General features: G+C 42.9%; 1 protein-coding gene across 7 annotated transcripts in view; it reads left to right on the top strand.

Annotated features, from left to right (window-relative positions):
• LOC135494707 (serine/threonine-protein kinase PAK 3-like) overlaps positions 1–24,314 on the top strand; it is a 67,952-nt gene that overhangs the window by 21,352 nt on the left and 22,286 nt on the right. For 3 of the 7 annotated variants that reach the window (XM_064782924.1, XM_064782925.1, XM_064782931.1), the window contains 3 exons: positions 7,414–7,573; positions 18,592–18,615; positions 21,486–21,503. In XM_064782924.1, coding sequence (XP_064638994.1) covers positions 7,414–7,573; positions 18,592–18,615; positions 21,486–21,503 — 202 coding nt within the window. Of the gene's footprint in view, positions 1–7,413; positions 7,574–9,502; positions 9,521–18,591; positions 18,616–21,485; positions 21,504–24,314 lie in introns of all 7 variants that reach the window. The other 4 variants (XM_064782927.1, XM_064782928.1, XM_064782929.1 and 1 more) reach the window with 4 other exon arrangements.

Raw genomic sequence — 24,314 nt, 5'->3', positions numbered from 1 at the left:
GTGCGATCCTCCGGACCATTCTCTTAGTCCTGGCTTGGCAAATTTAATAGTTGGTAGGTAGGTGTGGATGGTCCGGTCTCCAAGGCAACCTCGCTGAGTATCGCCCATCTTCTAAGCGCTCTAAGTGGGTCTGTAAATTCTTTCACTATGTTTCTTCCCAGGCAATTGAAGCAGCGTCCTTCCTTCATGATTATCTCCTTCCTTTTCGCGACATCCATAACAGTAGTCCACAGAGCCGAGTTAGTGCTGTTCCTTACAAAACATTCATGTAATAGGCAGACGGGATTGGGCTACGAAGGCTCCGGTTAAATTTGACATGTTTGATTCTGAATAAGATTGAGACTCACCCACGGCACAGGGCGATGCGCATTCACCCGCGGGTAACGTATCGATTTCCCTTTTATCGCCAAACGTAAATCCTTGATATTCCAATTCGAATTTCCGCGTGTTCTTGTTATCTGTTGACGTATTTCCTTCGTAAGCTTCTGGAGAATGATGGGTACAAGTAAATCACTGTATGAATCCTCGGTTTTTTCCGAGAGAGGAAAGACCGCGTTTTGATGTTTCAATCCTGTCGTAGAATTTCTGGAGGCTTGCTAGGGACCTGTTTGGTCCAGGTATTCTCCAGAAATCGTTCATGTAAGCGTAAATGACTATAGATGCGTTTGTCCGTAATTTTCCTTTAGGATGTCCAGTGCTTGCCGATAGTTTGCGTTAGCGAGAGGCAGATTTAGATGTTTATCCTTGGCCTCCCCAACCAAGTGTTCCTTAAGGTACTGCAAGCGCTGAATGTCCTACAATGACTTGTTGTTGTGTATGGCTGCATTGAAACTATCCAGAAACGTATTCCACTCGAGAATATTGCCATCGAATTTTGTTAGGTTAAGTTTTGGCAAATTTACATTACGTTTAGTGGACTCTGATGAGCTTTGAGGTGAGGTCGTGACAGGTCTAGCCGGCTTCAGGTTTTTGCCGTGCATTTCAAGAGCTATGCTCGTCCTCTGATATCATCTGCGTTTATCAGTTCCTCCTCAAGCTCCCCGATCGCGGTTTTCTCAAACACCTGATTATCAAGATCCTCAAGTTCGCCCAGCTTACTGGACACGCATTTCGTGAGAGCAATTAGCTCTGCTAATCTGGCATCATCCCCGCTTAGCGCTTCCCCTTCTGTAAGCAACTTTTCTAGTTGCCCTCGCTGGACTGATCTCCTTGTGCATAGGCCCTTCTCTTCCATTCTGGCCACGGCACCAAAATGTGTGGGGTCAAGTCCTTTTATGGCAAAATGCATGATTTGGGAAGGCTGAGCAAGTGATGGCCAACTTCACAACTTGGTTTCTGTAGACTAACTTACTTTATTGTAAAAGCATGGCAATGAATATATGGTTAACAATACAAAAATAGGGGTTTAAGAAGGGGTGGACCTTAGGGTTTAGGAGGCGTGGCTAAGAGTGTAGGAAGCAAACTGTCCGTGACATTCATTCATTATTTAGAAACACTTGGAATAAATCATAGGATTCATATGAAATATCCATTGGCTGCACTTTCAGGGAAAGCATTGGCTTGGATTGCTTTTAATAAACAGATCTCTACCCGTGAATGAGTCTAGAAGCTTCCACATGTAACTTGTCGGATGGACATCTCATTGCAACATGAATTCACTCACAAGAGATATCTTCAGTTTGCTTCCTGTTTTGTCTTGCAGTGCTGTCATTTCTAAATCAGCACGATCATTGTGTCTGCTATCTTAGATTTCAGCTGCTGGCCCTTGGGGGTGCTCGATCTATTTTGCAACTTGTGCAATGAACATTTTAAGGGTAACGCTACCTATCCTAATGCCTTCAATGGCGTTGCTTCTTGGTTTATTTGGACCCCAAATTTTGGCAATTTGTACAGTCCTTATCACAATTGACATTCCTTAATTTGCATATCTCATGCGCAGTTTGCATGTAACTAACATGCAACCCTCCGCATCGGTTGCACGAATACTCTAATAATCTCATCCGACATCACTTTTGCTAGCGCTGTGTTCCACTTACACACATTTTTGGCTCACCGTAGGGGAGTCTATACAATACTGCAGTGTCCGTCGGTGTCCTCCATCGTCTTTCGTCTGTATCCTGTTTAAATTCAGTGACACATTTCTTAACCGATAGAACTACGAACTTGAAACTTTGTACACAGGATCCCCTAGGTCAGGTGACCTCTGACATTGAATTTCAGTCAATTCTGATTCTTGACTTGGCAACCTGGAGGCCAAAATAGAAAACCTAAAAAATGTGATTTCTCTGTTAGAGTGTTATAAGTTACTCGTTTTCGATAAAATCTTTGTGTTAGGTTCTCCTTGCAAGGATACATCACATATCCCACGTGGTTTGATTTGACCTAATTTTCAAGGTCACATAGGTCAAATGGCGGTTTGTGTGTATCTATGGCACGTTTCTTAGCCGCAAAAGCAATGAACTTGAAATTTGGTACACATGACTCCCTATGTCGTTTAACCTCTGACAGCACAAATTTTTGTCTGATCTGATTCTCCACTTGGCCACCAGGGGGTCAAAACTAAAAAAGGTACAAAGTGCAATATCACGGTTATTCATAGTGACTTGTTTTCGATTATATTCTTATGGTAGGTACTCCAAGCAAGGATATACATCACATATCCTGCAGGTTTTTGATTTGACCCCCTTTTCAAGGTCGCAGAGGTAAATTGGCCATTTGAATGTAACTATTGCACATTTCTTAATCACTTTTAAATGTATGAACTTGAAGCTTGGTATATTACACATGATCCCCTATGTCAAATTTACCTTTAACGCAGAAATTCGGTTAGATCTGATTCTGAACTTGGCCACAAGGGGTGCCGAAACTGAAAACGTAGAAAGTGCAATATCTTGCTTATAAGTGACCTGTTTTTCGATAATATTAGTGTGGTCGGTGGGTACTCCAAGCAAGGATACATCACATGTCATAGTCCCACTTTGATTTGACCTTTATACTACACATGTGGCGTGTTTCTTAATCATCATGAATTCCTTACCACAAAATATAGCATACGGTGAGCACAATGGCCCCTGGCCTTTTCATTCACAGTAGGATCGCTGAAGTGTTTTGCGCTCGTTAGGTGTCGCAGCAAATTTTCATGGCATGCACACAGCCAGCTTACGTAGCACCACAGCAGAGGTTGTGATCAGCTTGCATCAAGCAGATTATGTCAGTTGTGGCTGGGACTGTAGTGATTGGTGAAAATGCCAAAATTCAAGATTTGTATTTCAGATCTTTATTCAAGAATAGGGTTGCCGGATTAATATAATTCATATTTCAGTGGGATGGGTTGGGGATTTGTTCTGAATTATCATTATGTCAAGTATTAAATGTTACTCATTTTTAATGAGGGCCTGTGTTTTGTGGCAGTTACATGTAACCTCGGTCTTCGTACAGTGAGTGATATTTATTGTGATTCCCATACCACTGTTTGTGGCAGTACTGACTTATTGTTGTTGACTGGTCATTTTGGAACCAAGGGCTTCATCACTGAATTGTCTTGACACCAGGTCGTTGACGGGTCCTACAATGTTGTGCTTGTTTCCTTAGTTTATTGTGCAATATTTACGTTGGCTTTGTTTTCTTCTGCATGCATGCAACTTTTAAAGGTATTACAGGATTAAAACTTCATCTTCTTAAACACGTGTTAGAATAATTTATTGGTTTCGGTTTTATATTGGTGGCTCTCCAAGTACAGTGATTCCAAAATTTGTTGTGAGATGATGCACTGGAGGGACGTTATAGAAAGACAAGAAATAGGTCTGAATTTTCAAGTAGTGCGTATAGAGGTTTATTACGGGGTTGAATGAAACAGTCTTTTGAGGAAATAGTTTTACCTTGACATGAAAAATGCATCGTGAAGCTTGAATGCTTGATTTTCACAATTCTGATGTTTTCCTTGTGGCAATGAGTAGATCAGTTTGTGAATCTTCACCCTTGATGGGTCAAGATGAATCGAAAACCCTCAGATTGGTTCCTTTGAAGAGACTTTTAGTGTTGTGACCTATTGTTTCTTTTGACCAAGATGAAGATAGAAGTTGGGTTATTCTGTTTTAAAATTCAACTTTTCATGCCAAAATGAAAGTTTTTTACCCACACATATTTTTCCAGGCAATACCCTACTAGTGCTACAGCTCCCTTACTCTAGCACAGCAATTGAGGATTTCCTAGATTTCTATGACATCCCTCCAGTGCCATCTAACTGGAAATTTGGAACTTTGCACTTGGAGCACTACCAATTGTGACCCATCACAGCAAAACCAGGCACATGTCGCACAGAAGATGAGCCTAAATGACACCAGGTGATAATGGAAGAAATTGATGTGCTCATATTTCACAAAAGGCAGACAATAGAGAAATGAACAAACAGTCCGTCTCAACCTGCCAAGCTCAGAACTACATGCGCCTGGTTTTGCGTTGACGGGTCACAATTAACAAGAACATACTTTTATTTCATTCACTGCGGCAGGTGGTTGTAAGTAAAGAAAATTTATTTGACTCTAAGACAATCCCAGATTCTGCATACCAGACAACTGACAACTCGAGTTAAAAAATGATGCATGTCACTATTCAATATGCCCACCATATTCAGTTTCCTTTCCATTTTTTCGATTTTGGAGACCACATTTCATGTCATTAGGGAGCCAATTTCACTTCTGTCTGTGAGAAGTCTTTAGCTCACCTCTTAGCAGAGGTGAGCTTATCCCATACCGTGGCGTCCGTCGTCTGTCGTCGTCGTCGTCGTCGTCCGTCGTCCGTTAGCAGGGCACGTTTCGTAACTGTTAGAGCTATTGAGTTGAAACTTGGTACACATGTACCCTTATGTAATGACACCTTGGAGACCAAGTTTCGGTCCGATTCGTTTCATGGTTTGGCCACCAGGGGGCCAAACGTTAAAAGTGAAAATATGCAATATCTCCCTTAATAGTAGTCAGGAAATTTTGAAATAAATATGGTAGGTACTTCTAGCAAAGGTGCATCATATATCCTCCGGGTTTTTGATTTGACCTCCTTTTCAAGGTCACAGAGGTCAAATGGTGTAAATTGGTCGTCAGGCCGTAACTATGGCACGTTTCTTAACTGCAATGACTATTGATTCCAAATTTCGCACACATTTACCCCTTAGTCAGGTGATCTCAGGGACCGAAGTTTGGTCCAATATGATTCACCACTTGACCACCAGGGGGCAAAATCCAAAAACCTTAAAAATGTGATTATTCCTTAACTTCTTGCCCGATTGCCACCAATTTGATATCATGGGTACATCTAACCACCATACAGTATACGTCACACAGGTTTTTAATTTGACCTTCTTGTCAAGGTCACAGAGGTCAAATGGCGTAAATTGGCCGTCAGGCCGTAACTATGGCACGTTTCTTAACTGCAATGACTATTGATCACAAATTAAGTACACATGTACCCCTTGGTCAGGTTATCTCAGGTACTGAAGTTTGGTGCGATCTGATTTGCCGTTTGGCCTCCAGGGAGGGGGTCAAATCCTAAATTCTTCAAAATGCCATTATTCCTAGTAATTACTTGCCCGATTGGCACCAATTTTATATCATAAGTACATCTAATTCTTACAACCATTCAATGTGTCACCCGGATCTTTTTTGATTTGACCTACTTTTCAAGGTCACAGAGGTCGAATGTACTGTAAATTGGCCATTTGGGGAAATTGTAATTGCTTGGACCTACATCAAACCTAACACTACATGACACAATACCATCTTTCCTCCACATGAGGTGAGCACAATGGCCCTGGCCATTTCATTTTAAAAAGCAATTGTTTCCAGAATCAGTGCGATGCAATATTCAGTATGGCTGCCACATGTACAGCACCATAAAGCGCCGTCATATTGACCTCAGTGCAATGAGTTAACAGAGAAATTTGATGGAACCCCTACAGTTTACAAGGGATTTCGATTTATGTATCGAATTTGCAAATGGATTGGAACCAGTTCATCGAGCTGATTCTGTTCAGTTACCAGATGTCTGTCTGCAACGCCACTGGCTTCAGCCCATTCTTCCTGACCAATAGGAGAATGCCACGGCTGCCAATGGATGTCACCTTCTTGGAACCTAGAAACATCATCCTAGTCAATGCATCCTAGTCAACACCTAACTGAAACATCTTGAATTTCCTTCCATCCATTTTGTGGAATATTCAATATCACTATATCTAGTATATTTTCCTACATTTTTTACGCTTAATTATATTTTTCTGGAGCATTATTTTTTACATCTTATAAATTTGTCGTGGGCCTTTTGTGGTGGTGGGGAGCTGGAAATTTCAAATTAAAAAAAGTGACAGTCTATCATTGCAATAATCAATAAAGGTTAAAGCAGTGAAGAACCATTGCTGCATCTGGACGTAACCTTCCGGTTCCAGTCAGATGGGGTGTATCCATGCCAATACCAGTGGCACCTCTCCGTCATACATGTGCATCACAAAAATAGCCGAACCAGCAGTATATGTTTGATAAGAAGGCAGTAAGTACTCTATAATAGTCTGAAATCAGTGAATATCTGGTCATTTCCGGATTTTAAGACATTCACCTCTTCTCAAAAATATTTTTGTTGATTTCGATTACGATTGAACCCCCCCCCCCCCCCCCCCCCATCGTTGGGAGGTCAAAAGATTATAAATTGACATTAGATCATCCAGAAAATTTATTTTTATCGTATTTTTTCTTTCTTTTGCACTTCAATTGTTTTCCTTTCACATTTTCCATTGGTCATCATCACAAGCAAACGCTTCTTGTGCTTCGCAAATCCTTCGTTTTTGTATTATGAACATCCTCTTATCAGACATTTTTCACGTTCAATCACAAAATGATGGTACCTCCCTATCAGGAGGTCAAAACACCTAAAGTTCTGAATATCAAGTTGGCCAGAAAAAAAATATATAAATATTTAATCAGGATTTTTTTGCACTTGCATGTAACTGGTTTTCAATATCTGATCATGCTTTGCATTGGTTATCAGCATGCCCACTGCCTTCTGCAAATCTGGTAAAAACATTCCAAACGTCCACCTATTGGGACATCAGAGTGTCAGCCTCACATCCCCTTTGGGAGGCAACCCTCATAAAACACCAGATTTGAGGTAACCTTCCAAAGAGGTAGTAAGTTCCCAAGTTCTCTGATCAGCGAAGGGTTTTGCAGTGATCTTGGATACTGTTCAGGGCAATTCATTTCTTTTTTTTCTGTGGTGGGTCTGTTCTGCTCAAAATTGACCCCTGCATGTCAGGATGTGGCACACCCAGATATGGTACACCCACTAAGTGCAGGAGTGACCATGCACTTCAATCCACAACAATTCTTGCCTGTGATATATCATGATTGAGAAATAAATCATTTCTTGTTGCAGGGCATGCCAAGGGCATGGGCGGACCTACTACAACACTCGGCAATCACAGAACAGGAGAAGAAGAAGAATCCACAGGCTGTCTTGGATGCCCTCAACTACTATGATAAGTCGCAGAAAGAGGAGCAGGAATCAAAGTACATGACAAAGTTTAAACCATACAGTAAGTTCACAATGATATTTCATTACTCTTCATTCATGAATCTTTACTGGTGTCGTTATCAGTTGGATTTTGTGTCCAACCTGACTGTCCACCTCAACATTTCCTCAACATGCATTTCAAGTTTTTGTTCGAATAAATTCCTCCTAAAACAAAGTGATTTTGAGGGGTTTTATGCAAACTATTTTGGAAATGTATAGAAAATTGCTGTGTGATCAGGTTTGTGCGTGCAGACGATGATGATTTGAAGCGTGGTGAGTTTTGGCCCTTGAACAGTTTTAATCGGCTCAAAATAGGAATGAATATATTCACTTCAGTAATATTAGATAAGGCTACATTACAGCAGACTCGACGATCTTTCGTAAATCGCCACATTTACAGCATTTTGTTCGAGCATTCTTGCCGTGTACATTTGTGTACATTATGCATGTAATACATGCAAAACACACGCAATGGAAGCCAACACTGGCAGAGATGATATGTTTGAATATTGTCGCTGCTTTGGAAAATGTGTCCACCTGTGTGGGATCTCTTGCGCTAGCGTAGACACTCGGGTACAAGGGACTTTGACTTTTAGTCTCATCTGACGGACCCTCAAATCTGGGAAGAGCAGGGAATAAAAGATCCTTGAAAAATGATGAGGAGAAAGTTGGTAAAATATTTGGAACTTTTTACAGATTTTCCAGAAAGCCCAGATAGCTTGGTTGGAGGGTGTAATTCCTTAAGCACACAGGAGAGTGTGTTCGAGCCCCACTCACTTCCGAAAACTTTTTTTTTCATCCGTGAAAATAAATGCATGTTTAGGGTATCATTTTTAGGAAAGAGTACATCCAGCTCTTTCTAATGACATACTACACTTGAATAAAATTTAGTAGTTTACATATAATTGATGATTCAAGGTGGGTATACTTTTTTTGAGACACCCTGTATTTTTTCCCCTAGAGCTTTGAAGGGGACTTTAAATTACCGGGCATCTGTTCACCGCTTGCCATCTCTGTCCATTTTGACCTCACGGCTGCTCTAAACGCCTTGACCCTTTCAGCACGAGTCTCGCAAAATTGTTAGCAACGCAATACCTCCGTTCTGGACGAGTCTCGCAGAAATGCGAGATCGACGATTTTTTCACTACATCGGTTTTCCAGTCATTTCTAATGCCAATCTGCATTCTTTAACTGCTCGGAGGGGATTCCCGACATCCTGGGGAATACCTTTTCTATTCATGCCAATTTCATAGTCATTCTTGCATGCCGATATTTTGCTTTCAAAAACTTTCGATTTTTGACGAAAAAACTTGAAAATTATCCAGTCAAGAGTGGAGGTATAGGAAAAAAATATTCAGTCCTGAAAGGGTTAAATGTGTCAGAATTTTTTTGATGAAACTTCAGGGGTGTGTCAAGTAGCTTTTTTGGCAGGCATCTTAAATTCCCTATTTCCAGCTGTACCTGGACACGAAGGTGGTATTTTCCAGAGGGTATTCCTCCCAGGCAGGATGAGCGTTCTGCATGCCACTACGGTTAGACTCCAATAGGATTTATTGGCCTAGTGACTCTGCCATTGGCCACACAACTTTCCTGACTAATTCATATTTCAGTGCCATATAGATCAGATACAGCATTGTGAACATGTTTGTTCGCGTTACATCTAGTTCAGCATTGAAATTATCATTTGATATTATACTGTCAAACAGGGTATAACTTTTGCAATAAGCATGAATTTTGGAAGACTTAATTTTCAATGCAGTCAGTTTGAGACTTGAGAGCCAGTTTTTCTAAGTATCGGGCAGTTTTTAATTCGAGTGGAGGTGATGAGCACAGCAGACTAAAAGAGTCCTGATAGTACAGTATTTTGAACTTGGAGGGCCTTTGGCTGTCAATTTCACTGAAATGTTTGCACGTGTTACTTAAATGTGTCTCTCTGATTTCCTCCTCCAAGGTTCCACTGCATCAACAGGTATGTACCATTGCTGTTCAGTGTTGTGTGTTGTTGTAGTGCTTTGGATGATGGATATACAAGGTGACGCTTGTATGGATTTTAGCCGACACGGGTGAGCTCATGTCATCACGCCTTGTCCGTCGTTGTAGTCCGTTAGCAAGGCACATTTTGTAACTGCTGGAGCTATCAACTTGAAACTTGGTGCATTTTGTGTCATTCAAACTTACCTATGGAACACTTTTGCATGTTACTCCATTTGGGCTAAAACACAAGAATATCCCTTTAATTTTGTAAAGGGAGAACTGAGTTAACAGCTCGGCCGCCAGGCGGCGCCCTGACCGATCCCACGAGATCGCGCCGATCTCATGCCGCCATATTCAGTCTTTACTCTTGTGCTTCTACGAAGCACATCGTTTTTTCAAAGCTGCCGTGAATTCGATTTAAAACCAAATTCAACCAGCCAAGTCTAGGCGATTTTTGGGTTCATTCACATACGGAGTAGACCGCCAAACTAATCTTGGCATTAGTATTGTCCAGTCTATTTAATTACAGACCTTTCTTAGCTAGCTTAGTCGACCCGGCTCCATTATTTTGATCTTGGTAGGGTAGATTTACGTAGGCTATTCTCCTCTCTATTGTAATGAACAAGACTCAGATCCATTGCAATAGTGTTTAATTCAAGTAGGCATGTTTTCCTTTCCATTAATAATTGCGTCCTTTCTGGCCTACTTGGGGTTCCCAGTGTTTTTATTGTCATTGGTACCATTTTTTATATGGCGTACCCCTCCGACGGCATCCTTTGTCTCACCACAAAGGACTTCGTCTGGTGGCGGGAAATGGGCCGCGAAGTCGCCTCAACCCTCTTCCGGTTCCGTTTCCGGGCAAATAACCAGGAGGTCTACCAGACCTTCCGCCACCACCCCTTCCGTCAGCCGAGTTCCGGTTCCAGCCGCGGCTGCGAAGGATGCGGGATCAGACATTATCAATGTCTGTGGTCCCAAGGGAGACTTACATCCAGTAAGTCTCCAAGGGTTTAATATACCCCGGACCTCAGGGAACCTTCCGGTTCCTCTGTCGTCCGGTCCCCCGAGTACAAGCCCTTTGTACCCGCGGGTGCACCCTGCTTCCGGTCCGCCGATTGCAGTTCCGGTTGCTGACGCGGGTTCCCGTTTATCAGTAACCGAAGACTCTACTGGGGGTTTTTCTCAGTCTTTACTGCGAAATAACCCCAGTCCTCACGGACACAGTAGAGTAGGGACGTACTTTATAACGCCACCTCCGAAACGCCATGCGTCTTCGGTAACAGCGTTTCCGCCCTCCGTACCTCCTCCTAAAAGGGCAACCGGTAGCTCCATACTGGCGAAGGAGTTACGGGCATTTCCGGTTTCGGACTTCGTCCTGCCGGAAATGCAGGCACCTCCCTACGTTGGCCAACCTCTTAGGTGGAGCCAACCGGAAGTGCCACCCCCTCCTCGTAGCAGAGGCGTCGTTCCCATGGAACGAGCCACGCAGAGGGGACATCTGAACTCTGGTTCAGAATATGGGCATCTTCCTCTTCCGGAAGACCCATTCGCCCGTACATACGGCTTGGAGGGTTCGCTTATGCGCTCACCCTCTCCTCAACCGCCCGTCGTTGAGAGAAGCCGCACGTCGGGTCCGGAACCAGAGTCGGGACAGCAACTGTCCCAGCTCATCCAGATGGTAGCGGGTCTTACTGATAGACTCAGCCATCTGGAGCAGGGTTCCGGTTCCTCTGGTGCGCCTGGTCCCATCGGATACCCACCATCCGACTCCTCTATTTCAGAGGAATTTTCTGAGAACGAGAGTTCTCAGCCAGGCTACCGCTCCCCCAATCAGGAGGAGCTGTCACCAGAGGAGGCCAGTATCTTGTCGGATATGAGGACACTCAGATCCTTGATCAGAACGTACCTCCCGCAGGATCTGTGCCCTACCCCGCCGGAACTGCCAGACTTATCGACACCGACCTTTTCATTTTGGGGACAGGAAGTGGATCCCAATCCACAGGTCTCTCAGGGCTCCACTCGGGCCTTTTAATTCCTTCCTCCCTCCCCGTCGGTGGTAGCAGTCTCTGAACTTTTGGAGCGTACAATCAGAGACTCCCAAGGCGCCCACCAACGTACTTCCATCCCTGTCCTTCCGGCAGCCGGACCGGAAGCTTGGTGTAAACCGGGGAAGTTGTTCACGGCACAACTTCCTCCCGTTAGGCAGTACCGCGCTGACTATTGTCGAGTCAGCTCGGCCGGCTGTCCAGCTGCAGCATCGACTTCCATATTAAAGGACGATGTACAGCTGGACCAACTTGTGCCTAGGGTGACCTGCTCCTCGGCTTACCGAGAACTTAGAGCACAAGAGGGTCTGGCCAAAAACACGTTAGCGGTGCTCTCCTACGCAGAGCACACTTACCTGGCCATAGCCAGATCCCTAAAGGATAATGAGTCACTATCTGATGACACAAAATCTTGTCACATTCGATTAGGCACGCTATTGCTCTGTCCGCCAAGACCGCAGCAAATAGCGTCCTACTCATAGAGACGTCGCACTGGGCTCTCTCAAGGTCATCAGATCCCTCCAGCTGGAAGGGGCCTTAAGAACCGCTCCTATGGATGGTTCTTTCCTGTTCGCAGATTCTGTACAAGAGGTGGCTCAAGTACAGAAAGATTGGGACAAATTATATGCCCCCACTGCGACACAGAGGGCCAAGACCTCTCTACCTAACGCTAGAGGTACGGAGTGAAGCTAGATTTCAACCGTACCCCCCCCCCCCCCCCGACTACCATATATCCGACCCCAGTTCAGCCACCGAAGGACCCAGTCAAGGCCTCTGCCCTCCAAGCAGAGGTCGCGACATTACTGGAGAAGCAAGCTATCCAGGTCCTTCAAAATCCATGTTCCCCCGGCTTTTACAGCCACATTTTCTTGGTTCCCAAGAAAGCAGGGACATGGAGGCTGATCATAGACCTTTCCAGGTTAAACACCTTCTTGAATGTTCCTCATTTCAAGATGGAAGCCACCAGGTCTATAGCAACGGCGATACAGCCCAACGATTGGGCGGTATCGATGGATTTAACGGATGCGTACTTACATGTACCGATCCATCCAGACTATCAACACTTCCTTCGATTCCATTACGAAGGAAAGACGTATTAATTAAGGGCCCTGCCGTTCGGTCTGGCATCGGCACCCCTAATTTTTACAATGATAGTCACAGCCTTCGTCGCTCCCTTTCAAGTGATGGGGTTCAAGCTCCATCACTACCTAGACGATCGGCTACTCCGTTGCAAATCGCGGGAACTACTACTGCAACAACTTCAGGTTCTAAAGCAAAAAGTAGTTTCCGCAGGTTGGATTATCAACGAAACAAAGTCAGAATTCACACCATCCCAAGACTTCGTTTACGTTGGAGTTCGGTTCCTTACGGCCATAGGGAAAATGCTGCCCCCCCTAGACAGGATAAAGAAAATTATTCATCTCGTCGCAGAATTCAGAGGAAAGACTCAAGCTCCCGCAAGGCGATGCTGGAGCCTTTTGGGCCTTCTGAATTCGGCAGCAGACCAAATCCCTCATGGCCGTCTATATATGCGTCCCATCCAGATGTTTCTAATGTCTCTATGAATACCCCACAGGGACCCATTAGACAAGTTGGTATTGATACCTCAATACCTACTCAAGAACGTCTGGAACTTCTGGGAGTCGGAGACTCGTCTCCAAAGCGGTGTAGATCTTGCTCCACCGTCCCCAGAAGTGTCCCTGTTCACAGATGCTTCTCTTCTAGGGTGGGGAGCACATCTGAACAACGGTGACATGTCCATAAGGGGTCTATGTACAAGGGAGGAGACCATTCTTTCAATAAATATATTGGAAATGAAGGCTGTCCTTCTTGCCGTGAGGGCTCTTTCCCTTCACCTGAAGAATCGGAGAGTAACCCTGTTCTCCGACAATTCTACAGTAGTAGCATATGTCAGGAGACAGGGAGGCACTAAGTCCGGCATTCTTTGCCAGCTAACTTGGGAGCTTTACCATCTTTGTGTCGACCTTGGAGTATCGATATGTGCCAGACACATACCGGGCAAACGCAACATCCTTGCTGACGCCCTGTCCCGTCAGGACAAACTAGTCCAGACAGAGTGGACACTCCATCAGGAGATTGTAGACGACCTTTGTCGCCTTTGGCAATCTCCGAAGGTAGATCTGTTCGCCACCAGGCTGAACAATCGCCTTCCCATCTATTACTCTCCACTTCCAGACGAAGAGGCCCTGGAAGTCGACAGCGTTACAGCCTCTTGGGTCGGGCTGAACGCATATGCGTTTCCACCCCTCCCTCTCATCCAACCAGTCCTGAACAAGACCTTGACCAGCCACCCGGTGAGAATAACTCTCATTGCACCTTGCTGGCCAAATCAGGCCTGGTTCCCAGCCTTGCTGGAGCTCCTGATAGACCACCCCAGGAGTCTTCCTACTTGGAAGCACCTCCTGTGGCACCCCCTGGGGAGATGCTACCACCAGAACCCTGGATTTTTCAAGTTTCACGCCTGGAACTTATCCAGTTGCATCTCCATCAGAGAGGCTTTTCGGACATCGCTGTCAAACGCATGTCCGCACCTCAAAGGGGGTCAACCCTTGATGTGTATCAAGGAAAGTGATCTACCTTCACTTCCTGGTGCAGGGAGAACGGAGTTAATCCGATCTCTCCCTCTATATACAGATTAGTTGATTTCTTTATTGAATTATTCACGGAAAGACAACTATCTGTCACGGCTATAAAAGGGTACAAGTCCGCCATCGCTTCTACCCTCCGTGTTTTAAGCACCTGGGATCTTCGTTGGGAGGACCAAATAACCCCTCTTTTCAGAGGAATGTTATTAGAGCGTCCTAGACCGGTTCACAACACCCCTAAATGGGATCTTTCTGTTGTCCTTAAGGTGCTCATGAGGCATCCTTTTGAACCCATGTCTATTTCATCCATGAAATATCTGACACTCAGAACGGTCTTTCTAGTAGCCTTGGCTACCGCCCAACGGAGATCAGAGCTCCATGCACTTTCTTTTAAGAAGCTGGCTTTTAGAGAGGGAGGGGAGGTTATCCTGGCTTTCATACCAGGCTTCCTGGCGAAGAACCAGGGACCGGCCGCCTCTCGGCCCCCGGTTACTATTCCCTCTCTGTCAGGAACGATCTCTTATGATCTTCCTGACAGTACTTTATGTCCTGTCAGGGCCCTAAAGTTCTACATAAATAGGACAAAACCTCCCGGTATCCGCCAGGGGAGAGAGCGTTTGTTTTTGTCCTATAAGGAGGGAAATAAACGAGAGATAGCGGCCGCCACTATTTCAAGGTGGATTGTGGAGACTATTCGTCTTTCCTACAACACCTTGAGGACTTCCTCTGATCTTCGTGCGCTAGCTAACATCTCAGCGCACGAAGTTAGAGCACTAGCCACCTCCTGGGCTAACTACCAAGGAGTTGCTCTTCAAGAAGTCGTTTCCGCTGCATGTTGGAGTAATCACTCCACATTCTCTCGTTTCTACCTACGAGACGTTTCTTCCCTCGTAGATGGCATGCACACAATCGGCCCGATTGTGTCTGCGGGGCATGTTGTTTGATCCTGGCTAGATCAAAAGAGGGGGGAGCCCGATTGAAGAGTCAAACGCGCATCTTGCGCCATTTTTGATATGCCCTATCTTCAACAATCCAGGCAACCCCTAGTAGACGAGAAAGGAGGCAATTTCTTATTGTTGTTTAGCAATAACTCATTCTACACCCTTGAACATGCCTTACTTGCTCTAAGCTCTGTTGCCGGAAAGAAGATGGTTTTATTACGCAATTCTAGCACTTTCCGGAGAATGGGTCTATTACTCTCTATAAATACGATTGTAATACCGAGATCAAAATACCGGTCCCCCGGTTCTCCCCATTTCTTTCCCCTGGCGGTCCTCCTTAGCTAATATGCCGGTGGTGCCTCCTTGATGGAACAACAGCTCAGCCTTAGGTAAGTCCTCGTTTCCCACCTCCAATAGGTTGCTGGGATTCGATGCAAAAGTGTTCCATAGGTAAGTTTGAATGACACAAAATGCCCATTTCCTTACAAGAAATGGCCATTTTGTTAGTTCATACTTACCTATGGAACCTGCCCTCCCGCCGTCCCCACAAACGGGACATACTCTTTATAACGCTCAAGAGTGGGACTGAATATGGCGGCATGAGATCGGCGCGATCTCCCGGGATCGGTCAGGGCGCCGCCTGGCGGCCGAGCTGTTAACACAGTTCTCCCTTTACAAAATTAAAGGGATACTCTTGTGTTTGAGCCCAAATGGAGTAACATGCAAAAGTGTTCCATAGGTAAGTATGAACTAACAAAATGGCCATTTCTTGTAAGGAAATGGGCATTCGTTTCCCCATGTAATGACAACTGGGTTATTTTGCCACCAGGTGGCTTAAACCAAAAACACAAAAAGTGCTACAGTCCAAATCACTAATGACATCTGTCCTGTATCGTCAGTGACGTGCAACGTAGGTGCAGGTTGTGCGGAGCTGCGCGTCAATGACGCATCAGTGACATGCTTATCCCTCTATGTTTCGCGTAGATTATGTGCGACATTCACGTGACCTACATGTATGCACTGGGTAGCCAGTGGCGTGATTTACGGGGCTGTCAATTGTGATTTGGACTGTATATCTCCCTAACTACAAACTAGTCTAAGGGCTCGATCATGACCAAATTTTTATCTAAGGTACATATCATATCAGAAGGATTTTTAATTTGATCATCTTTTCAAGGTCACAGAGGTCAAACAGCATAAACTAGCCAATAGTGGCATGTTTTGCAACTACTGGAGGTATTGGCTTGAAACTTGGTATTTATGTAGCCTCGGTCCAGTGAGATTCCTGGTTGGATCATTGTTAAATCTTTTTCATATGACTTCAACCTTGGTACTATGTTCCCCTATGTGATGACACCTGGGAGACCAAAATTCAGTCCAGTTCGATTCCTGATAATGCCTCCAGGTGGTGATAACCAAAAACACAAGAAGTGCTATATTTCCCTAACTAAGGTGATCATCACCAAATTTTGATTGTAGGTACAAAGTAATGACGATACATGACATGTCAGGCAAGTTTTTGATTTGACCTACCTTTCAAGGTCACAGAGGTCAAATAGCGTAAATTGGCCGATGTTGGCACTTTTGGTAACTACTGGAGCTATTGACTTAAATTTGGTACATACAACCTTGTGGACTAAATTCGGTCAGGTTTAATTCCTGGTTTAGCCATAAGGTGGCTAAAATCAAAAACAGAAAAAATCTGTGAGGGAGGTGAGCACAGTGGCCCCGGCCATTTCACTTAAGGTTGTTTCAGTCACAACTTTAAACTGTCTTGGATAGTCTCACGTTTTGTTATTATTTGGCATTAGTCAAAGTGTAAGAAGTTTATTCCTGTGTTGTAAGAACGATGAGCTTGACCTAGTTTTCAAGGTCATAGTAGTCAAAATTTGTAATGAAAGTCCTCCATCCATCACCGCCCGAATAAAAACGAAATTGCAAGTAGTGTCTGCGATAATATGGAATTTATCTATTCTCCTGTCTTTTTGCCCCATGAAAGCACAATGTCCTTAAGACATTTCAATATCTCTTTTTTGGGGAAACTTTTTTCAAGGAACTACTGAGGTCAATGTTCATAATTTGAGTAGTATGCCTGGTTTCTTGTTTGATAAAACAATTTCTGATTTGGGGTGATGGTCACACGATGTATATATCGTGTATATCCCCGAGCCAATGAAGGATGGAGATACATGTAGGACTGTTGTACAGAGTGTATCAACATCAATGATGCACTTTAAATTTCAATGCAGGACTTGTTTGTTTTGGGACACCTGGTACATCTATATAGCAGTGGGTTTCAATGAAGGCAGCCGCTTGGTAATTACAACTGAGAAATCAATTGACATGTTCACATGTGACCATTGTTTGGTAAGCTGTCGTGGTTTACAAGAAGTGTGAAAAGTGTCTTGCACAGGATTTGACTAGTAACTGCGAAGAAATTTCGATTATCATGTGTATGATCTCATCATGACGCCCGCCCATCCGAAATGAACAGTATTTCTTTGATTCACTGGTTTTCTGTCACATGATGACCATATCTCAAGAAATTAGTCATGCAGTGTGAGAAACATTTCAGGAAGTGTAGATTAAGTGCCTAATGATTCTTAGCAAAACTGGCTCTTGGGACCAAAATATACTTTTTGGAAAAATGCTCATGCAATTTGGGGATGTTTAATGTTTTCCTTGAATTGTCATTGTCAGGTCTAGATAGGTCAAAATCATCTTGTGAGAGTCAAGAAGTTAGGAGTATTAACTGTTTGATCTTTAAATTTATGTCGGAGATCTATCTAAGGGGATTTTTCATCGACTTTACCTACGTCTTTACCTTCATCCAAGTCTTTGTAAGCACACTCCCTGCGACATTTCTCTTAACCTCTTTGTTACCGCCGACTGGTATATCGGTCTCAATCAAAAACAGGCTTTAACCGCCGACCGCATGAGAGGTCGATATGATTGACCTTTCTGTGTATTGTTTGGTATGATCTGGCTCGGCTCTACTAGTGTATAGTGACGTAGGCATGTCGTCTGCTACCTACCACCTTGAACTAAATCGTATAGATGGAAGTTTTGCCAGATGCACGTTGCTGCACAATAATACCAAAAAAGGCCCTGGCATGGAACGGTTCGAACGGTGGTCAAGAGGTTAAAGGGGATTTCGTACGACCAGCACTTGAGCCTAATTTTACATTGTCATACTGCCCAAGAAAATGTAAGCATACTCTCATGTGTGTCTGTCTGCATTGCTACCAACCTCTGTCAATACTGAGAAAGGGTCACAGCAAAGCAATGTATCTTTGAAAATGTCCCAAAGGAATTGATCCTGAAACTTCTGAAACTTGCAGAGGCATAATTGGCTCTTCAGTTTACAGCATTGCCGAAAACTTTTACATTTGGTTTTCTGTAGTGCCAATCCTTTGACATTGTGATTTATTCGATTGTTTTCATGAATGTATTTTCTTGGCTTGTATTGAATAGGCTCCTCTGGCTCTGGAACCACAGGTAATTTTTCTGAATGCTTAATACTGGTGGTGTCTGCCTGCTTGTTGTTTCTTTGGTTGCGTCCATCCTTTCCTGTAGAAAAAAATGCAGAGGGAGCTCCGACGTGTGTAACAGCCATGGCCATGATTGGTAAAATGGCCCCATTTTCCTCTCTAAAAAGGCCCACCTTATCAACTCGAAATGAGGATTTTCGATGTCAGGGTGGGGTTATAGGGGGTGGTCGTATGGTAATGCCAGAACCAGATCAAACATGTCGGCCCTTGAATTTCCTTTTGTTATTTCCCTACTGATATTGCCGTACTAAAGTAGGTTTTCCAGCGTTATCATATAGGTTTGGGTATTTTTTCATACTTCAAAAGTGAGACCTCATTATGAAATTCGTTGATTTTAGTTTGAACACTTTCTGAAGAAACCACAAGGCCGGTTTTAGTGGTTGGATGTGAACTTTGTTTGGAAGCATTCGTCAAAGTTCAGTCAATCTTGGACTGATTACTCCCACATTTTTGACCAAATACCAGGGAATCCAACTTACTGTGTTCAGGAAAGTGGTATTGTGGCTAAGACTATTGTTAAGGGTGTCAAAATCGTTTGAACTAAGAGGGTGACCCAGAATAAATGGTGCAACATGACAAGAAGTGGAAGGTTTTTTTTGACCAAATCAAACTGGGCAGCAACACAAGACTATTACCTTTTGTTTCTCACAAGAATCATCCATTTACAGAAAATAGACTATGAACATGATTTTTATCCATACCAGTTTTTCCAGGAGCTTGGGCACTCTCTGGGTGGGGTTTGCACCTGCAACTGAGAGCCCAGGGTTCAAGATTTCTTGATCCTTTCAAGCCCCTTATAAGAACAAGACACTTGCAGAGAGTCACAAGGAGGATAAAAGTGTAGTGCATTTGTGACGGCTGGGTGGATTATTTGGAAACATGCACAAGTTTACTGTTTCTGCCACAAGCTGTGCTTATCACATGATGGCCCACCTATCACTTAATCACGGTGCGCCAAGACGGGTTTTCATGGCAAAAAACTCACTGAAAATTCTCATCTAGTGGTGTTGGAAGGAACCAGAAGACCCTGTTTTTGCTCAGTATGCTACATCCTGATGATTCTTGTCTTTTCGTGAGATGACTGTAGACGGAGATTGTTTTTATTTTTAAAAGGTGTCGTTCAAAAATTGTTTTTAAAACAACTTCTTTATGCCTTACTGTTATGCTTAGTCTGTACAATAGTGCAGTGTTTGTCGTCCATCGTCATCCATTAACAATTCGCAATTGAAGTAGTGGTTCATTTCTTAGACGCTGGGGCTATTTACTTAAAACATGGATGAGGTGACCTTATTTCAAACCTGATTCTTGACTTGGCCATGAGGAGGCCAGCGCTGAAAACATTAAATTGCGTTATCTTGCTTATTCAGTGAGTTGCTTTCAATATGGTAGGTAGTCCTAGAAAAGATGCATCATACATCTTGCAAACTCATGAATTGACCTTTTCAAGGTCATTGGGGTCAAATGGCGTAAATTGTCATTGGGGTCAAATGACGTAAATTGGCTGTTAATCTATTACATGGCTGCTTTCTTTGCTACAGTGACTGTTGATCTCAAAGTGGTATTCAGTGAACAAATTTCGAAACCAATCTGATTTAGAGTTTACACAGAGATTACCACTGTTCTGGACCAAGGAGGATACCGCGGTGACATCACAACACGTGATCACGATCCATATTACTGATCGCTATGGCCAATCAGATTCAGTCTACTGACAGCACCAGCACTGAACACTTCTCCACGTCTCACTGTCTGGTGCGCTCCTGTACACAAAAACACCAATAGACATACTGCAAATATTGCAATACCTAGTATGGATTCTTCATGTGTGAAATAAAATTTACAGAGCAGATTAACTTCCACGAATAAAAAAGACATTGGGCGTGGCCAAAGTGCGGAAATAATGTCTCCGCTAAAATACACTACGAAATACACTAGGATATGCACTACGCGATACACGGTAGAGATGCAGCTGAGTTTGTTATTGGTTTGACTTAGAAGCCTGCCCATATCATAATATATTCATGTATTCATGAAGTATGAACTCATTTCTGTCCCATACAACTCTAAGAACAGTCAATTTTTCCTTAAATCATCACCGAAACCGCGATATCCGCAGGAAGATTTTGTTCTAGTGTCCGAACATGCATGATCTTACAGGGGCGCTAACTCGACAAATAGAGGGGATCTATGGGGATCTATGCGAGTTTTAGGTCCTACAGGTCTCGAACTTGTATAATCTGTAAACATGCCTCCAAATCCCATTATGATAATGAAGAAATTGCCCCATATCTGGGAGACTGTTTTGAAACCATCGCTAATTTTGGAAGATCGGTGCTCGGCTATTTGGTTTTAAAAACCCTATTTTCCCCATCAAAACAGCACTTTTCATTATTCAAATGATAACTTATTGTCTGAAGACTTATTTCATAGCAGAAAAGTACTAATAACTCTGATTTGATGCGAAAAATCTAACTTTATTTGATGACTTGATTTTCCCTTGGCCGTGGATCGAGTTTGTTTACAATATGCAGCGCCATCTTGGAAAAGCCGTGACGTCACCGCGGTATCCTCCTTGGTTCTGGACATGGCCTTGTGCAGAAACATGCCATTTAGTGTGGGGAAAAAATTATTTGCTTTCGACTTGGAGAGATTATTTGACCCGTCAAGCTTTAAATCATTCTTTATGTTTCCCTTTGTGTTGCTTCAAACTCAACACTTAAATGTATCTTTTATTAAAATGTGCATGTTATTTTTTCACTCTTGCATGTTTTTTTTGCCTCTATTCATTATTGTCATCAATTTTTTTGTGCCACTCAGGATCATCCAGCTCAGCAGGTATGTAATTTGCAATTATTTCCTCTTTGTGAGGAATGAAATATTGGTGTGATTGTCATACATAGTGCTCTCCTTCACCTTCTTACAGTTTTAATGGTGCTGATTATGTGACTGCATGATCCATTCAGAAATGTTTGACTTTTCACAGTGTTTCAGCTAGAGGTCTGAAAAGGCAGGGCAGATTGGGACTCAGTTTCAAAAGGGCAGGGTGCAGCACCCTGCTTTCTATGGAAATGTGTTAGCCCAGCTAAAGCTCTTTTGCTGAAACACTATCATTTCAGTAGTGGTGCTTACACTATGAGAAATTGCCAGGTCTAGCCCTGATCTAGTTCAGGCTTACTCCAGTCTACACCATATGAACCAGACAATTCAGTTGGGGCTTTTGGTCCAGGTTAAAACCCAGACCAGCATTTTGCATTGTATGGACAGTAATAGCCAGGTTATAACATTTAGCAAGTTCTGCGAGAGATGGCGAAGTCTCATCTATTTGCATTCTTCTCCAGCGAATCAAATTCTGTTAGCGTGAATAAAAGCAAAATTTAGATTAGACCAATTTCTGATAGTGTGGACAAATTCAGGTTCGGTCTAGTCAGATGTACATGTACAAAGTGTCAACACCACTTTTGTTTTCTCTAATATGAGCATTATATTGATAAAGGTAGTTCATGCATGATTAGGTAAAGATTAATGAGCAAAAAACAGGCATTAATTAAAGCATTTTCAGAATAAATGTCCACAACATTTTTGGCCACTGTGCAAAAAATTCTGGGGCAATTTCTTCAAAGTTAACTCTTTCCGTCCTGGGTGCCTTTTTTCAGCGCAGTCATTTATTCCAGGGCGATTTTCTGAAAAGTTGCTGATATTCAACAAAACATTTGACAAATTCTGCTCTCCTTATCCAATAAAACTTTACACCATTATAATCAGCTATCCAAGCTCTTTCTGTTGATGTATAATGGGTCTATATATCCTTCAATGTCACTCTGTATGTTTTGTCCAAATTTCCTGTGAAATTGAGTAATTTGAATGTTCGCGAAAGTTGTCAAAAATTGTTTTTAGCCAATAAAGTCACCAGATTGTGAAAATAATTGTATTTTGTAACCCCTAACACAACTCCAAGGGAAGTGAAACAATGTTCAAACATACATACAAAGTTTATTGGGGTTTGGCCCCCAAATTGTCTAACATCAAATGGTTGTGTTTGACTGTATGATACACAGGATTTTGACATGTGTCACTGAGGCCCTCTGTAAAGCTGTCAAAGAACTAAATGTTGTCTGCTACAGCTGTCAATTTATTGGAAGTGATCGTTAGTTTCATCAGTTATGTACAGGAGGTGATACTGAAAGCCAGGAGATCGTCAGGACAGATTGAAAATAGGCTGATATGCTATCACGACTATGTCCGTGACTGGGCATTCAGCCATGTTTGGCCATCACGGACATGTCCGAGCCTGGGCTTCAAAGTGTATAAGATGTTCTTAAATATATTATTTTGTCCCAACACAGTTTCTATGTTAGATGGTGGCAAATCAAGTAGAACATAGGCTTTCTTCATTAGAGCCCTTTACCGATTTTGAGCGTCTGGCCAGGGCCTTTTTAATGGAATTTTTTAGAATGAAACTTTGGATATTTGAAGGGATCCTTAGAAATAAATCAGCCCTGGAAGATTCATCAAAATTCATCCAGAAATGAGCCGTAGAAATAGGAAAATTTTGAATATTAGTACGCTACCTCGTTTTACAGGGATACATTTAAAAAAAACTGAATATTTAATCAAAATTCATCAAGAAATTAGCAGTACTGAGTGGGAAATGTCAAAAATCGATACATTTCATCATTGTTCATGGATACATTCTAAACTCTATCATATAACCATGGTTTCTGAAGTGTGAAATGCCACTCGAGTCCCTAAATTGAATTTGAGAAAAAATACAAACTCTGAAGAAATCGGTCCGGTAGTTTTTGCACAATGGCTAAATTGACATGGACATATACTTCTGAAAAATCCAGTCTATTTGCCATTCCTTTTAACCTCTTACAGTTTTCAGAAAAATTCTTGATGGTGCATGCTGGTCAGTTCTTCTGTTGGTGTTGCCTGGTAACATTGTCTAAAAGATGAGGGTATTTGTTATTGTTGTAAAGAATTGTCGGCTGTTACAACCAGAGTGCAGCTTTTTACCTCTCATTATTGACCATTGCCCAAAACCTGTGCAACTGTGAACAGGCAGTGACCTGATGAGGATTCTTTTAAAATTTAATCAAAAAATCCTTGATTGGTCTATTCCAATAGTTTAACTCCCTTTTGCTGCGTGTGACGTGCTGAGCACGTCATGTACATGGTCCCATGTCGTGTGGGTGACATGCCTGGGATGTCATACCCTTCTGAAATATTTATTCACCAGCACTTGGTCGCAACCTCTCTAAATATGCCAAACACACTCGGGAATAATTAGTTTTATCCTAACAGTATAGATGGCGACACTTTCGAATAGTTTCAACCATTCAGTTAAGAGTTAGCTCCACTGTTTATTATTGGTATCGACTGTCAGCACATGGCAACGCTGTCCGAAAAATGTCTGCAGCCGCGAAAGGGTTAACATCATTATAAAACAGGTTACATGCAACGTTATCGCCGACGTCCTCTTTCACAAAAACATGCAAGACAAGTTTGCGCGAGCGACGACCGCTTACAAAAACATGTACAGATTTTTTGCGGTTTTCACGGCCCATAGACTAGTCACTATATTGGTTGTTGTTGAACTTGTGCATGTGCATGGCAAGAAAGAGTCATTCTAATAAAAAAAACAAC

This window comes from Lineus longissimus, chromosome 10 (assembly GCF_910592395.1).
Source record: "Lineus longissimus chromosome 10, tnLinLong1.2, whole genome shotgun sequence".
Taxonomy (NCBI): domain Eukaryota; kingdom Metazoa; phylum Nemertea; class Pilidiophora; order Heteronemertea; family Lineidae; genus Lineus; species Lineus longissimus.
Note: the sequence above shows the minus strand (reverse complement) of the source record. Positions and strands in the feature narration are given on the sequence as shown.